At 34.7% G+C, this 18399-nt stretch overlaps 1 protein-coding gene across 6 annotated transcripts in view; it reads right to left on the bottom strand.

Moving 5' to 3' along the window:
- LOC132698758 (ras-GEF domain-containing family member 1B-like) overlaps window positions 1-18399 on the bottom strand; it is a 151901-nt gene that overhangs the window by 9242 nt on the left and 124260 nt on the right. For 5 of the 6 annotated variants that reach the window (XM_060664991.1, XM_060664995.1, XM_060664993.1 and 2 more), the window contains 3 exons: window positions 13458-13517; window positions 6673-6771; window positions 782-1234 (listed from right to left, as the gene is read on the bottom strand). In XM_060664991.1, coding sequence (XP_060520974.1) covers window positions 782-1234; window positions 6673-6771; window positions 13458-13517 — 612 coding nt within the window. Of the gene's footprint in view, window positions 1-781; window positions 1235-6672; window positions 6772-13457; window positions 13518-16970; window positions 17718-18399 lie in introns of all 6 variants that reach the window. The other variant, XM_060664990.1, reaches the window with a different exon arrangement.

The raw sequence follows: 18399 nt of genomic DNA, 5'->3' as shown, positions 1-18399 counted from the left end.
ATACGGTTCCGATATTAAGTCAGATTCGCCAGTGTAAGTGAACTGGTTACTTAAAAATTTGGGAATTTTCTTCCAGTGATAAAAAGCAACTGCTAATAGAAGTCGATAAATAACACATAATCTAATCTAATAATTTAATACGTCTTACTTTTAAGCCACATAGCTCTGATGATCGTATTATAAGTAGGGCCGTAGAATTGCCCAGGAAATTTATATTTATTTATTTATATTTATGAGAACCAAATGGATTCGATATTATTATCAGGATTTCCTGAATCGCTAAATTGGACATCACAAACGCATAATAATTTATTATAAAATACACATTATTATTAAATAATCATAGATAACACTCTGCAATTGTAAGATGTTATTTAAAACATTTTTTGACTAGTCAATTAAGAAGTGGTCAATTGACCACGGTCAATTAGCCAGTCCCAACACTAATTATAAGGTCCATTCTTAAGCGAAAACAATCACCACCCAAACCATAATTCTTATTAAACTTCTTCAGCTCGTTGTTATTCATATGATGTTAAGAATTTTTTCTCGTCCACCTTTTTAGAGACACAGAGCATTGTATTATGCAAAAAATCAAACACTAAGGTTAGAGAATAAAAATAAAATTCGCTTTGCGATCGATCAGCTGACTAATCAAAAATGTGAAAATTTCGATTCACTTAACGATTTCAACCGCTCACTTATCGCAGCCTTACCAGGTAATCTGCAACTCTCTTTATTATTAATTTTTTTTCTATGGTAAACAGTCCTGTGCCTTTACCTGATTTTCGAGCGACTGCTCGTATTCCTCAAGAGCCGTGAGCCGCGGGTGGAGGTTGTGGAGCATCGAAGACACGCTCGACCTCAAACTGGGGTTAATCGCGTAACACTGTTGCGTAATCTTCCTCACATGTTCCATCATTCGCTCGTCCCTGAAATCGTAGGGAAACGTCTCGGTCCATTCGGCGAGGAGCTGGACTAATCGATCCGCAAACTTCATCTGACCCTGGAGGCCTGTGGCGTTGGGCGCGACGGGATTCCCCAATCCCTGTTGTCGCTCGCCGAGAGCCCGAACGCGTGCCAGGAGGTCGTGAGGTTTGATGAATAACCGAGCGGAGAGGAGGAATGCGAACAAGTAGGCCCTGTCCGGATAGTAGGAGTCGGTAGGCACCATGTGCTGGATCAGCGCCTCCAGCGGCCCGCTCAGAAGGTTACCATCGCGATAGACCAATGCCTGGGTACGGGGAACGCGCGTTTAGCGCCACACAAATAAATTTTAAGCAAATATTTACTGGTGGGCGTGTTCGCCCATTCGATAAGCGACTGATAGATATATGTAGGGCGCCGAAATACCTGTCGCCGAAAATATTTACACAAATATATCGGGTGTCAACGAGATACGTCATTAGGGAAACGGATTTAAAATAAATATTAAACAAACAAACAATAGTGAAATTATTTTAGAATTCCCGAAATGTCTAGTGTTTTCATAGTCAATTTTTGCAAATATCTCTTGTTTTAATGATAGTTCGAGTAAGTATTAAGTAAGTATTCGAAACTTTTTGTTTAATGCGTTTTGATCTATATCTGAAAGGTGAGCGGTACAGCGAATAAATGTTGATAACTCTAAAAAGACTTAACGAGGACTTAAGGAGTAGTTAAAGAGGGCTTTTCCTGGGTTACGAGTGGTACGATTGCGATCGCCACTTTGCCACCAGATGACATTTTCAAAAAATATATTTTTCTGAAAAGAAAAATAAATGCAAAAGCAAAATGATTTATAGCTCAGGAAAAGCATTTTTGGGGTGTCGATATTTATTTCGAAAAATTTTCTACTACTTTCTAGGCCTGGAATTTTGAGTGGGTTTGTAAAAACTTTGCAAATTAAACAAAGCTGCCTTTTTATTTTTTAAATAAATTAAATTTTTAAAAAAACCTTCGCTAAACAACTTTTTAATGGCGAATACAACATGCGTTACTGATATAACATTAATATTTTCTCATCAGTTCTTTACATAAATATGAGCATGACGTCTGGGAAGCAATTAAAAATTTGAATTTTTTCTCATAGACAGTAATTTAAGCTTAGCTAAATATTGATTTATATTTAAATAAAAGTTAAGTTATAGTTTACGAGCTTACTGGGCCTCTTTTATTACCTAATATTAATATTGTCACTACCCACTCGTCCATATTACCACGTTAACCTTAAATTATCTCTTAAAAATTTACAGAATTTTTTTATTTATTAATATTATTTTTTCAGCGTTATCTGTAAAACTAAAATTAGATTTTACAAACATATACAGTGTAGTCTCATTTTAGTGTGCAACATTTGGGATCTTTTTTTTTTACTAACTGCCCAAATAAAATACTATAAAAATACTATTGCTAAAAGTTGGTGCATGTTCCACAATCATATTGACATTTGACATTTGCAAGTCAAAGAGCATAGGGGATAGAACATAAAATACAGAAATTGCACAGGAGTAAATTAATTTTTAAAAAATTGAGCAAAATGTTATTAAGAAAAGTTGTTTAGAAATAAAGGTTGTCTTTTAATATCAAAATGGCCTGCTAAAATAAAAAAAAATAAATCCACTGCAAATTCTTGTTCCAATTCGATCTTATTTGTAAATTTAACTAAGATTTTTAATTTTTTGGCGAAACACAAATTTTATTTGTTGCAACGACATTTAATACCACCTCAAAATTTTATAAAAATTCCTTTTAACTAGTCAATGCACTACTTATTATAACAGACATATTAAGAAATCGCCATTCAAATAGCAATATTAATTACCTAATTACTTAATAATTATTATTAATTGACAAACATAAAATCCTACTTAAATAATCGCAGATATCCATGATATAAAGAGATGAGACTTTGAAGTAAACATTATGACAGTCTGAAGGCATTTATTGTTATTGTCACATAATAATTGCTTAATTATCAAGAAATATTATTTCAACTGGCTAATCCAAGACAGTTAACACTATCTGAGAAAGCAGAGTTAGTTTTAATATATGAAATTAATTATAAACCAGTGCGTGAAACAGCAGATACCTTAAACGGGCGACATGCAGACAAACAAATTCATTATTCAACTATAAGATTTTAACGCATTGCAAAAAGTGACTTCAGAGTGAAAATGCATTAAGAATGATTGTCTTCAAACTGTATGTAATGAAGAAAATCAGTGCTTGAGGCAGTTATCGAAAATCCCAGACGATTCACTCAAGAAATTTCGGATTATTCTCAGATTATACTCAAATATTCTCAGAAAAACTAAATATCACAAAAACATATTCTTTGTTGAGATGAATCTGAGGAAATTGTAATTGGTAGTCTAATAAATATCCGAATAAAAACCAATATTATCAAAAAAAATGTGAGGTGCGGTATTATTAACAACAAATTAATAGTACTTAATTTTTTTTAAAAACGAATTATCGGAATTTTTGAAGAATTTGTTTTCGGAAAGATGTCATAAACTATAATTTGTACATGATCCGCATTCTTCTAGAATTGTTACTGAATTGTTAAATACAGAATTTGGTAACAAATGATTAGGACGAAATACCTACCACGGTGGCTTTCCGCTCACTAGATATCATTCCAAAAAGTTTGTAGCGATTGACCGTTTAATAATCGTGAAGAATTTTAAATATTACACCGAATGTACTGAGAGCAGCCGTCAGCGGATTTTATGATCTTACCATTAATTACATACAAGGTGGGTATACAAACGCATCGATAATTTATTTTGAACTATTTGTTGTTTCATTCTGCAGATAAAAATTGGTTAAAATTAGTACATAATATTAATATTATTTATTTTCGGAAGTCTTTTATTTGCGATTATATGTTTCTCTTCATTAGCAGATTTTCGTAATAATTATGATTTTAAATAAAAAAATGTACTATTTAAATGATAATTTCTTAATATGTCTATGATAATTACCAATGCTTGACCACTTAAAAATAATTGTGGTACTTCATTTTGTCAACTGCACTTTAAAACTTAAATTACAATTTATATCTGAGCAGCAGCAACAGGAAATAGAATTTATTCAGTAAATGTGGTGGCAAATGTTAGTGATTGAAAAGAAGACAAAATTTAATGTTCAAAAAATGACAATAATTTCCAAGAGGAAAAATTAGTGTTGAAGATGAGAAACGCGAATTTGGCATTGGTTTTGAATTATTTTGTTTAGAATTTTTGCCTTTGTACTAGAATAACAAAAGAGCAGTTCATTCTACCTAAAAACATATGGATATGCCAAGCCATTTTCGAAAGAATTGTTTTTGCTTTCAGAGATCGAGCAAAGAGCAAAGGGCCAAAAAAAATGATTTCAATTTGTCTCAGCTTTAAATCACGACTAATTCTAACTATGGTTAATACAAGAAAATTTTGCAAGCTTTGGAACTTTTCAGAAACTTGAAAATAAGTTCTAGGGCATTTTCTGTTCGACAACATGGTTAAACAAAAAATTTCAAAGTTTTTCTTATGAGTCCGCCCGGTATATACGAAAAATGTAATCAAGGTGCGATGGTATCGACGGTACAGTTTTTGACCTTGAATAGTTTTTCCACATGTACGCGCGACACCAGGTGTTTGTTGTTGCAAGAAAACTAACCTTTTTTAGATAAACGCGCAATTCAGGAACAATTATAGAAAAACGATGGGAATGATTGTAATCGTAATTGAATTAATTGCGCAGGACAATCCACAGCGCGCGATATATACAGGGTGGTCCGTTCGGAAATTAGTCTCTGTGTATTGCTCAGACTACAGCTACCAAAAATTAAAAGGTCTAACAATTCGTGGCTTATTTTAATTATGGAATATTTCATTTTCCTGCAGCTAATTTTATAGGTTATCACAATATTTTAAAAATTTTTCTATACTTAAAACTTCAATTGCATACATTGAAGTTGATGAAAAAATTACAAATTTAAAAAATCTTCCAAGAGTTTTTTTTAGAAATAGAAACCACTTTTTAGCTTTAAGGTACCTGAGTCAATTAATCACATGTAGTTTCAAAGTCATCCGCTTGATGAGACTAGTTTTGGTCAGTTTCTGTGAAAAAATATTTATTTTAAACAATCTGCGGTACAAAAAGTTAGTGAAAGGTATACAGGAAACAGTTTTTGTTAGTCCATGCCCAAGTATTCATTACAATTATTTGTTTAACGCAATGTTGGAGCACCCACCACTTTTTTTAGAGTTAGAGTAAACACCATCTAAAAAAAAAGATTTGAATTGGTCTCACCTTTACTACAGTGTTCACTCTAAGTATCATTCGTATAACGATTTTTTTTAGAAAACGCATTTTAAAATTCAAGATGGCAATTACGCCCTCTGGTGGTCATTTCGGAACATCTGTTTCCTCAATGCTGTACCTACTGGCCCTTACACCTACACCCGGTATATTTAGAATAATTTACACCATATCAAATATTGCCCTGCAACTAAACCTCGCAGCTTTTGCGATCGAGAGAAGTGTAAGAGATGTCAAATTTTTAATAGCCTGTACATACGAGCTGCGTTCGATTGATCTCAATTAGATTCCACTTCGCCTAAATTCAATTACAGATTCGACCGTCTTATCGGGCGTCTTTCTGGCTTAAAGTATATCGAACTTAACTCGATATTAATAACAATGCTGCCCCACCCATTGATATAATGGGTGCGTTGTTTTTTCAACCAAGTTGTTGGAATTAAATTGGCAATTAATTGTCTATGAGTAGGTAAAAATCATTACAAGAACAGAACCTCAAAATTCACATCCATACTATTCTATCAATTCAATACTAATAAAAAAAAAATATATATGGAAAATAAAAATTCCAATTTAGCAATAGTGAGCAATGTAGTACACACTTGTGTCATACGCCCGCAATTGGCCACAAGAAGCGCGCATTGCCAGGCGACGTTATAAACAAAATAATACAAACCGGAACACCGGGTCACCTACCAACTGTACCTTTCTTTATGCAATTGGACTTCAAAAACGTTGTTCGAAAAAAAAAACAATTATTTTTCTTTTAAATAGTATAAGGTAACGGTTTTACTTTCTATACCTATTATTTGAACCCTATGGACCAGTGAAAACACAGTGCGGTAATATGCAACCAACTATACGCTTCACTTTTTCTCCGTAACTGTTTTGTGTTGAAATTTAATCAATTCTACAAAGGATTTAGGGCAAAAAGTACCTTCTTGCTTACCGTTTCACATTATCTTAAATTCAATGGGTCTTGTTTCGACATTTTGCTTCGCCACGTAAGCCGATGCGCAAATCAGAAATTATGTAATCAGTAGTTCGCCGTTGGAACTATAGTCATAAAAACGCCCACGGACAGCCTCTTTTAGGTACCGATAAATACTAAGTAAATGAGAGAGGACAAACGCACCGCCTCCATAAAAATTATTAATAATTGAAAAATCGTTCGCCTGCCCACACTTTTGGCGATAAAATGTCTTTAGAGACTGGGAGAGATACCAGAACGTAGTAAGGCGAAAGACCTTTGAAAGAACTTTGACAATTTCACCTATCAAGACTCTAAAAGTAGAAATTAAAAAGCATCAATCTTTATAACCTTAAATTCTCGATATATCTAGTTGCCTATGCGCGCGAAAGATTTATCAAAACTTGACCTACATTGTCGTGATGTATTCCCGAATCCGCCGACGATTCCTGATTCGAGTCGCCCGAGAATATCGTCGAGAAGCTCTTGATTTGCGGCGTCTGTGGTAAACTCTGCGAACAAATAAAATCATGGTGTCGTAAAATTAAAATAAAACTAACAACAGCAGAGTGATGGATAAAACATTGTGTCTGTAGCGCAACGCGTACTGAATTTGGACAATTGAGTTACAACTTATGTACGCGTAGCATGTAGCATCTGTAGTAGGTGAAAGAAGACATAGACGTTGGGTATTTTTCCTTAGAATACATTCGTGGTGGACACAGAAAACCGAAAAACTACCCAATTTTAAAACAAAATAGGCATTTCTTAAAATATTGTTTTTATTTGTGTACCTATTTAGTTAAATTGTTCAAATGAAAACGTAAACGGTAGTAATTGGTTTATTTAGTGAGTGGTTCAATAGTTTTGAGTGGTTCAGTATTTAAATTATTTAATATGGAAATAGAAGATGAATTCTTTTTACAAATCTTCTGGATTCCTCCTGCGTAGGTTGTTGATAAATCAAACTTGCTGACCTTTCGCCAATCATCTTGTTGTTACCAATTATGTCAAAACCTCATTCGCCTATAAAATTCTTCGTAAAACTAGTTTTGCTTCACTTCAAGAAAGGATTCACCATACCAATAAAGACATAGACCAAATCAATAACACTCTTCTGTCTCTACATCTTGAAATTGCTTCCATGTTGTCCCAATCTGAGTTCGATACCCTTTCAAATATGATTCATAACAAAGTTGTTTATCCTGTATTCAGAATAACATTCAAAAATTTGAAAAACTAACGTCAACACTAGCGAAACTTTTCTCAACTACCAAACATGAGGCAAATGTGTCATCGGAACAACTTTCGGAAACGGAAAAATCAGTTCTTGCAAATTATTTGAAATGTCGAATCTATTCTAGCTGATGAAATTTCGATTTGAACGCAAAAATCCTTAAAAAATCGAAACCTTCGAAATCTAATTTTTCAAACCCTGAAAACGTAGCTCTAAAATCTAATCCCGAAATTCTAAAAGCAAATAAAGGAAAAAAATGGAAGATATTCTTAAAGACGGATCTTGTCGTCCACTTAACTACAGCCTCTATGGACAAAGCATATCACCCCTCATGAAATTCCTCGTCTCTACGGGATCCCTAAGATTGACAAACCAGGATTACCCCTTCGACCTATTGTCAGCGCCAACACACTCTCTAGCAAAATATCTAGCTGATAGTTTCCTACATAACTCACATTCTGATTAAATTCGACGTAGAATTCTTTACTAAAGTCCATATTGCGGAAACTCCCACATTATTTCTGATATGTGAAAATCGGAGAATGTAGAACTAAATCTTGTACCGCCAAATTTATGAACAAACGTCAAGAAAAGCTATGTGTTATCCATTATTACCAATTATATAAAATGTATTTATAGTTATAGAAACTTTTGCGAAGAAACCAAAATTGTGGAAACGCTATGTTGACGACACTTTTGTTAGCCATTTAGACTATATACACCCCAACCATCGAATTTGAAACTAATAATAAATTTCAATTCTTTAATAATATAAAATAATAAAATAACATTGAGCCATTCTGATACCAAAAATCATCGGTTATAACTCTCTTTCTTACAGAGCTGTCAAACTATCTCTGAAGAAGCCAACACGATGTATCGCGAAACGTCAGCAAGTTTCATTTATAAACAACGGACATAGAAGGAATCCAGAAGATTTGTAAAAAGTATTACAGTACCCTGCGGGAGTTTCTTTGAAAAATTAAGGATATGATTTAGATATTCTGGAAATTATAGACTTTGGTTTTTTAAGGCATTTAATGAGATGTACTTTCTATGGGTTCAGAGAGTTCAGAAATTCTGATACTTTTAACTAAAACTTCGCAAGCAAAAATTGATCACCAATTAAAAATATTCATTGATTACGATTCGGTCAGTACATACTTTCCCATTTTCTCAATAGTGCTTTCACTACAATTGCTGCAATTGGCCAAATTTCTAATATTGTCATATCTATTTCAAAAACTACCTGATCCTTGAAACAGGAGAAGCGGAGAATATGAAATGAAAGGGTTAGGATTATAAAAAATTATAAAAAATTAATATAAACAAACCGCTATCCCCAACCCTACCAAACCGCCAGTTCTATATTTGACAGGTTAAAATAATATTATGACGTCATCAGTACTGATCCAAATTGCGAAATCTACATTTTGATAGTCCTTGAAAAAAATCATGAGAGGGAGGGAGAAAACTCCCCAACTCTTTCATTTAAAAAACGAAAACGAATCCTAAGATTCCAACTAATTGATATTAGATTTGTCCATTTTTTTTGGAGTTAATAAAAGTTTTCGTTTTTGTTTACTATTTGTTTAGCTGTGATTTATTTATTATGAATTATTTATAATTTGAAGTAAAATATTCCATGTATCAGTACATAACAGTACAAAAATAATAATTTGACTTAATAGGCACTAGTTCTCCTTGTAATCCACGTAGTCGCTAGTGTCACATGACGTCAAACGATATGACAATAAATAACATGGAAGGAGTCTCTCTTTTTTTAATTTGCCTGTGTCTTACACGCGCCGGCCATACAGCAGCCGTTACGCGTATTTACGTTTTAAAAATAGGTTTCATTAAAAATTAATAGCGGCCATTCACTAGCGTTCCTTTAATTATCGCGTCTCCGTGTTCGGACCGCGGAGTTATTTGGGTCAAAGTAATAGCCGAGCGCTAATAGAATTTACGAGACCCATTCAGCCCTCCCAAGAATATTTTGATTTTGCGACAATGGCGTGCTTTTATGCAAAAATAGATATTTACTTAGATATTAAAATTAGATAAGTGTATCTAATAAAATATTCGAATGCCTTTCAAATACATTCTTCACCAAGAAAGAATGTAATTGTCAATTGAGTTACTTGTAAATACTTTTATCACGCTTCATTTTTTGAGTTTACTCTCGTTTTAATTAATTAATAAAACTTAAATTATTGTAAAATAATGTACGATCCATTTTTGGTATGTAAATTCTATTACATACCTCTTTCTCGAACATAACCGATAAGATTATTAAAAAATGGAGTGTGTTCATTTTTTGGAAAACTAAACAATTTCCTTCACCTTTATTTGACGTCTCAAAATGTCATTTAACCGTTTAACTAACTCATAGCATTTAGAGGTTAAGTTTGAATGTTTTTATTGTTTTCGAACAGAGTTAATTCATACTAGTCTTTAGTTGGATATTTAGGGGACAGTCTGTTCTACAAAAAAATACTCAAGAATTAGCAAATGCAATGTTACCCTTGTGCTTGTTTTTATTGCTAATAACTTTTTGCAGATTTTAAAAAGGGTCTTGAACAATTTAAACAGTTTTTGAGGATTTTAAATGAAAATTTTAAATTCAGACCTTTATGAAAGCTCAACTAGAGACAAAGAATACACTCCTTCGAGATGCGATAGGTACAGAAGATGGTATTGGTTGTCTTAGCTAATCTAATTCATTATTTTCACCAAAAGTTTGTAGACAGTTTTAACGAACTTTTTCTACAAGTTTAAAAAAAGTTGTCTTTTCATTGTTTCATTAGGCTTTATGGAATAACGTAAAACGTTGATTATATTGTTTTATAATACTAACAGAACCATTATTTTTGATTTATTTTAACGTTTGGGATTACCGCATTGACGCAAAAATTTCCGAAAGATTTCGTTAATTTGTTCATTCGTTTCGTTAATTTGTTTGAGTACTATTTGAGATAAAAGTGGGTCCGTTTTAGGGGCTCTGCGTTTGCTCGTAGTGGCACATCTGCATTTTCGTTCTAAATGTGACAAAATTTAAGTTACAATAATTTATTTTTATGAAAATAACGCAGATTTAATATATTCTCTTCATTTACCTAACAGCTAAAAAAATATACTATTATAATCCATAATTTTGATAACAACAAACAATAAAAGGGCAACACGCTTAGTTTAACAAAAGTGTCAAGCCCCACAGCAGGCAGGAGCTTGTTCGAAATGGGAATAGAAAAGAAAATCATGTGAGTATTGATTCGTTGATTACCTGTATTATACATGGATTATTTCATACAGATTATTTTCTTTCGTTAGGGGCAAGGTAAGGTTTAAAGGAGAGCGATCTAATAAAGAACTGTATTTTTTTTTAAAGAATCTTTGATCGGAAAAGTGCGTCAATGAAATTATTGATGATGCACGACAACTAGCTGAGAAAATCAACGTCGAAGTTAATTTCGAATCAACAATAGCACGATATCATGTTCATGCAAGAAGAAAAAAAATTCTCATATGAAGCACGAGACGAGGCAATCGAAGCTCGAATAGAACAATACAAAAGATTTTTCATATACGGGGTGTTTCACGGTTGATGGTACCTTACACGTTTATGGCGCACGGTACATTCGATTGTTCGGGAAATTTGTTTAGTTCCATGCTCTGGGTCGAAAATATTTTTAACGCTGGGACCTTGCCGCTTCTTCGAAAAAACAACCTCAACAATGATATTTTAAATGAAACATCGTAATACTTTATGATTTTTTCTTAATAATACGTTCCTTCAGCGGTTTTCGCGAAAATAATTATTTTCTTCATTTTTCCAACCAAAATGTAGCTTTAATTAAATTTTTATTACTGTTACAATGGAACCAAGAGAGGTATAGAACAGAATTTCTTTATATTAAAATTAGTTCTACACTATACAGGGTTGGTCAAAACATTTTTCTTACAGATACAAATACGGTGAAAAGTACATTTTTTGAATGCATATTATGCATATTATCAGATGTTCTAAGAGCAAATTAAATTCTTTTTTGAATGATGCATCATGTCCCTATACCTAAATAAAATGTTTTCTGAAATAAAAGCAAGTTTCTCTAAAAACTGAATTACTTTATCATAATTTTAGAACTTTAAATGATTTTCTCGAGAATCTTAGCCTACAGGGATTTCGCACCAACTAGATGAAGCCCAGACTCACTGCACGGGAAAGGTGTCACAAGAATTATACCAATTATTTAATGACCATTAGTATCGATGTTTCGAAGATCGTCCGATCTCACTCCATTAGATTTTTACGTAATTGTCGGTACTTAATATTTTGTTAATGTAAATAGTTTTTAAAACGTTTTTCGCAAAAAGGTTTGTAAAGCTTCTCTTAGTTCTGGCAACTTTTTCTTTTTTGTTCATGTTTTGGTCGAAAAATATAGAAAACAATTAATTTCATGAAAAGCACTAAAGATAGGTACAGGAACGAATTATTAAAAAATAATCAAAGTATTATCGGAAAATACAATAATATACATGCTGTAAAATTTAAAATTTCAATTTTGATGCTACTTTTTCTAAGAAGCAACAACGTCGCAGCGTTAAAAATATTTTAGATCGATAGTACATAGTCAACACTGTAAGAACTTATAAGTAAATTAATTGACGGTAGCCGAGGACTTTTTTTTAAATATCGGGGCTTTTGGATAACAAATAAAGCCCAAGCAGTGTACTAAAAATAATAACAACGTTAAATTTTGCCTCAAATCTTAGTGTTGCCTCAAGAATACTACACCAATAAAAGTGAGGCAAGAAGTTTTTTTATGTTAAAACTAATTAAGAACTTTTTACTTTCTACGTCAACACAACGGCAATTGAGCACGAGGGCGATTTGTGCACCTCTTGACAGTTACTTACTAAAGTTTCAGCCGCAGTACGACGCGTCGTTTTTAGTTGAAACTCGTTTGAGTGAATCGATATGAGCGTCTTCGTGAAAATGTAAAAAATTGAATATAGAGCTATTATAAAATATTTGTTTTTGAAAGGCAATACGCCTACCTAAACAAATTAAAATTGTGATTTACTGGGTGTATGCACTGTCATTTACCACAGTTCCACGTTACCAAGTTTCCAACACTCTGTTAGGGCATTAATTACTGTAGATGAAACTTTAGTACACCATTGTATGCTCGAATCAAAAATACAGTTGAAGGGCGAACCAACTCCGAAAAAAAGGAAAAACTGTTTTTTCGGATGGAAAAGTGATGGCGACTGTTTTTTGGGGTAACTATGGAGTTATCTTAATCGATTTCCTTCGAAAAGGAAAAAGCATTACAGGGACATACTACGTATTGACAAGCTGAGGGCAGAAATTGCGGGAAAACGGTCAAATTTGCAAAAAAAAAATCCTGTTTCACCAAAACATACAGCGGTTGCCATAGCGAAAATTCACGAACTACGGATTGAACTGCTTGACCATTCGCCTTACTTAGCAGATCTGAAAACGGCGCTCAGAGGACAAAGGTTTTCGTGAAACGAACAACTATTTTGCGGAAAAAAATGCTGGGTACTGTTTGGATGGGTTAGAGAGATGGGAGCATCGCTGGGAGAAGTGTACATGTTACATGGAAACTACGTAGAAAAATAAAAAAAAGAGAAAAAATGTTTTGTATCATTGTTAGGTCGGAAAATTTTTAAGAAACCCTCGCATATGATAATTAAACCATATGATTTTTAAGTAGACTAGAGCAGGCATTGGTTGCAATCGTGAAATTGGTTCGCTAACCAAGTTCACGAATAAGTTCACGATGGAATTGTCAGTGTATAAGTCTAGTGCTATATAGAAAATGTTTAAAACGAGTTATGAAATTAAAAGTTTCCCAACCTCATAAAGCTATTCTTAGGAGAGCAGCGTCTTGCTGCGTGTTATTTCCGCGAAAGCGGTCGCCTCGCACTTACCCTCCTGTTCGAGCAGTCCTTGGGTGTTAGATCCGATGCCACTGTCCCGAAAATGGTAGGCTATAAATAAAAAAAAACAACCGTTGGGTGTTAACAACCTCTCGCCGAAACGTTAAAAATAAAACGGAAAATCGAACGGGGGTGGGTAATTATCTGTTGCCGAAGACGCGGTGTTCCCGTTTTACCGCAATGGCGGACGGTGATTTTTCGACCGGGAAAAACCGAAACAACCTTTGCACATTGCCGTTACTTATTATTAGCCGCCTATTAGGTGCGGCCATGCTCACGGCCGCGTCCGTACCGAGTGTCCAAAATTCGATTTTGGGTACTTTGGGTAAACTCCTTCCAAAAATGACATAGACTAATAAAAGCGCTAATACTATAAAACTGACATAATTGCTTACTAAACCATTGGGCAAGCCAATATTCACTTTGTATTGAACTTAAAATATTTTTTTTAATTTTAATTGTGCAAATAGGCTGCTGTGTAGAAATGGGATTTAGAAAAATTGTATTCGTGTACACACATTGTTTTTTTTTAAGATTTTTCAGAGCAGGATATCATCCAACACTTTGAGCAAAGTCGTAGCCGTAGTGTACCCGTATTGTACGTATTTATTGTAATTCTAACTAACTCGGAGAAATAAACGTTAAAATGTTGCCAATGAAAATGTTTAGGAAGCAGGTAATTCATATTTATAAATATTTCCAGAACGGCCATCAAATATTTAGTAATAAATGTTTTCTACTCCCTTAGGCTTATAGCTACAGAGTTTTCGCAGAACATGCGGAATAAAAGTTTTATTGTCGCTTGCTGCCTTTGGAATTTGAAAATGTTAGAAAATTTATTTTTTCTACGACCTTTTGTAAAATACCTAATTATACACCGATCTAACGCGTAGAAAGTGTTATTTTACCACGTTAGTTTCATTTCCTGTGGCTGCGAGCCACTTCGGACATTTCCGAGATATTACCGCACGGGTTTGGAAGCAATCGGATGTTTCCGGAAATATTACCTACGGCTTGAATTTTCACATTCGTCAATTCTGACAGTAATTTCAGTTGAATGTAGTCATGTTATTTTGAAAAAATATATCCAAAAACTTATGGTGGTAGAAAAAATAAAGTATGGAACACGTTCGGTTAGATTTTTTTTTAGGTCACTCGTTTATTAATAAATACTTCCATAAGAAAAACAACAAATTCGTGCAATATTCTTCAAAAACTAAAAGTGTCTTAAAATGCATCCTAGCAAACGTTGTTCCTATGGGCTGAGTACCGCCCTGTACTGAAACACGATCTTCTAATATTCTTATAATGGGGTGCGACTTGCAGTTCCAACAAAGAAGGGCTAAGAATTAGAAAATTGCCTTGTTAACAAAAACTGGCCAGAAATTCTTCTCCTAAATGCCTTATTTAACTGTGCCAACAAATTATGGTGTACAGGGTGGTTCGGAAACGCATTTTCTGAACCAGACAGAGTAAAATCAAGTTAGATGATGACACGGGCTCGATTTTTGGGATATGGTAAAAACCGCATGACAAGATCTCTATTTACTATTATAAATAGAGGTTTTTTTAAAACATTCCAGTTACGACAATCCTGTACAATGCGTCTAAATTTGACCTAAAAATGGCTGGCAAATTTTGATATGTTTAGACGGTCACCGCTTAAGTCCGTGACCCGCAAAAATTTTATTTAGAAAACTATAATATGGAAAATTCCGTTCAGTTCCGCTCAATTTCGCCGTAGGCCATAAGAGTAAGTAAATGTTTCCGCAATAAAATTATTTTTGATCCCTATTGTAAATCCTATACTAATAAATAAGCTTTATTGTCATTTTGACCACTTACCACTTACCATATTGCCTGTTATTATTCCCTTATAGCGGAGTAAAAGCAGACGAATGACACTGGACACATGATAGTTATTCAGAAGACGAAAAATACTATGATTTTTTATAAATTAATTTCTTTATAATGTTTAATGGCTTAATGGCTTGCCTGACCCTGTACCCTCTATAGAATAAAGCAATAAAAAGCCGATTTAAATGCGTTTATCAGTGCAGGGAGCTATTTTTATGTTAGTTCTGTGGGCACCTCAGAAATTTTAAAATCATTTGCGCATGCGAAGAGAATAACTATCAAAAAAGTGTCATTTGAATATATCCTGTAAGAGTATCGTTTTACGAGTATATGAAGATAACATTTACATAATACTTATATTTTTTATATTTTGTAATGCAAAATTTGTTTGCATGGAGGCTGCCATTGGGAGGACAATCCCAGGGTCCACCTTGCGTCGATTCCTTAATAAAGATTTACTAGAAAGGAACGCACGATGTGACAAAAGAATAATTCAAGATTCGTAGAGAAGTGTATGCGATAGATGAGAGTAATCGGATTCCGTCACTTTGCAACAGAAATTAAAAGAAAATGGTTGACTTATTTACTGGCAGCCGTGAAACATTGCGCCGATTTCTGCATAAAATCGGATTTAGATTTAAAAATATGGACAAGCACGGTTGCATTAAAGAGATCCAACGATTGGTGGAATGGAGAGAATAAATATTAATTCAAATTCATCAATTGCGCGTAGAAAAACGAAACATATATTATTCAGACGAGACTGGAATCGAAAGGAAGGGTGGCATCATTCTTCATCGAAATGCATTTTCAAATGTACCTGGTAGAGGAAAAAGAATGTCCATGCTAGGGTGCCAAATGCTTTGCTATTTTCAGCAAAAAATATTAAAGACTGCTCATTAGGCTACTACTAGGATATGAGAAGTGATTTTTTTAAAATTGGATAAAAAATTCTCTTCTTTCAAATATCCCACCAGGCAGAGTAATATTTTATGATACTGATTCCTTAGTCAGCATGACTTTTATTTTGAAAATACTTATTGATGATACGATCGTATGATAAAACTTATTTCCCAGACGGGTAGACAAAGTTGGACGCAGTAATATAAACCAAAAAATGTCATACCATATAATTGAAGTAATTAAAACCCAGAGCGAATTAGTACCAGATAACAGTTGTACTTAAAATTGGAAATAATTATAACAAAACTTGGGATACTGTAAAACCATTAATTATATCTTTGAATGATAGTGATAGCAAAGATTCAAATTATTCTAAAATGCTTAATAATAATCATTTATCGTGTGTCGGACTATACCTATTACTACGTACATAATTAATAATTTTTAGTCCCCTAAAATAAACCTCTTTCCATTTTACGAGTATACTACCGGTGCGCCTCTGGCAAACCATTTGAAATCGTTGCCCAACAATGAAAGTGTAGTTCATCTGCATACCTAATAAAGTTTTATTACTCTAAACTTTTCTGAACTTACTATAGTCAAAATCGAGCCGAGGCCCCCCTACGCCCCTCAAACCGTTTGCGCCAACTATAAATCGAAAACACGAACTACACGCAAAGTAGAGATGTAAATTGAAATTTACGACGTTATCCTTCTTTTAAGCACTCAGTAATTTACCCTTACCAGATATCCGTTAACGTATCCGTCGCCTACGAACGAAACGCACTTGCTCAGCTGATCACTGACAAAATCCGTCTCGTCGAACGAGCTGAGCGAGTCGATGGAGCTCTGAGTAAAGTCGACCTTGTCGGTGGTGACGCCCGAACTGCTCAGGTGACCCGAGTCTTTGCTCAGGCACTGCTTGGAGCCGGCCAATAGTTCCTCGCCTGCCGGTTCCTCCGATTCGTAACTGGACGCGCTCGAACTGCTACCGAATTTTGGCCACCCGTCACCAGCGCCGCCGTCGTCGTCGTAACGGCCGTTTGTAAGTGCCGCGGCGCTAGGCACTAGCCTCACCGGTTCGAAGATTTCCGTCATGGCGCTCGTGTAGAACGTTCGGTCTTTGGTTTCGCGGCTCCTCTCGTCTACCACTTTGCCGCCCCGCGACACCGTCACCTCCTCTTTAGTCACGGTCGTGCTCGTCACACTTAGCGACGTGTCTAGCTTGACAGGTGTCTTCAGGATCCCCGTGTCGATCAGTAGTTTGTTGAGGAGGTCGCAAGGCGGCACCTGACCTGTTATCAGCGCCTGCTTGATCGCCATGCCGTCCCTACCCTCGAGGGTCACCGGGATACCGTTGATGTAGAGCACCTCCTCTTCCTTGATAGACGACTTCTTTTCGCAATCCACCACTTTGGCGCCCTTGCCCAGGATCGCCTCGACGGTCTCCTGGATCTCGGGATCGTCCATTGGCGGGACGAGGGCTACGGGCTAAAGGGACCAGGAGGAATCGAGCGTAAGCGTCGTGTTTTTCGCAGAAGCGGAAACAACGGCCTGATCGTTTCGACGATATATATTCGGTCCAGCGCAGCCACGAATTAGGGGTGCCGAGTGGAGAAATTTTGTTGAGACCAATTTTTTGAGGAGCGATTATGGAATATGTGGACCGGATAATTATGGAAAAGCTAGTTCAATCCCGTCCTGAATATTGTATAAAGCAAAAATGTAAAAGAACGCGTTGTTACTTACCACAACAAAAGACAGTTAACTAATTGCTGGATTCACTCAAACTCTATAACAAATCTGCAGATATTTTTTTATTGAATCAAAATACTTAATGAGATTTAAAAAGTACTTCCTCTAAATAAGTGATACCCTATAAGGGGCATATTAACGTTGTAGTAAACAATTTAATTTGAACTGAACACTTTCCCACTACCACATAATGTAGACATTTTCTCATGAGTTGTCAGTTCTTTTTGAGTTTACCTTTATTGTATCATATCTTCGTAACATTTATTAAATTACCTATTCCAAGGAAACATGGCTAAAACCCATTAGACGCCAACCTAGAAATATTCCACTAAATAGCCACATTTACCTTTGTGAAGATCATTTTAGCGGAAGAATTATATTTATTATTTATTTAAAAATTTAAGGTAATTTAAAAAAA

This window comes from Cylas formicarius, unplaced genomic scaffold (assembly GCF_029955315.1).
Source record: "Cylas formicarius isolate icCylForm1 unplaced genomic scaffold, icCylForm1.1 PGA_scaffold_2__14_contigs__length_35257938, whole genome shotgun sequence".
NCBI classification, from domain to species: Eukaryota; Metazoa; Arthropoda; class Insecta; order Coleoptera; family Brentidae; genus Cylas; species Cylas formicarius.
This window is presented reverse-complemented; position numbering and strand designations above follow the sequence as displayed.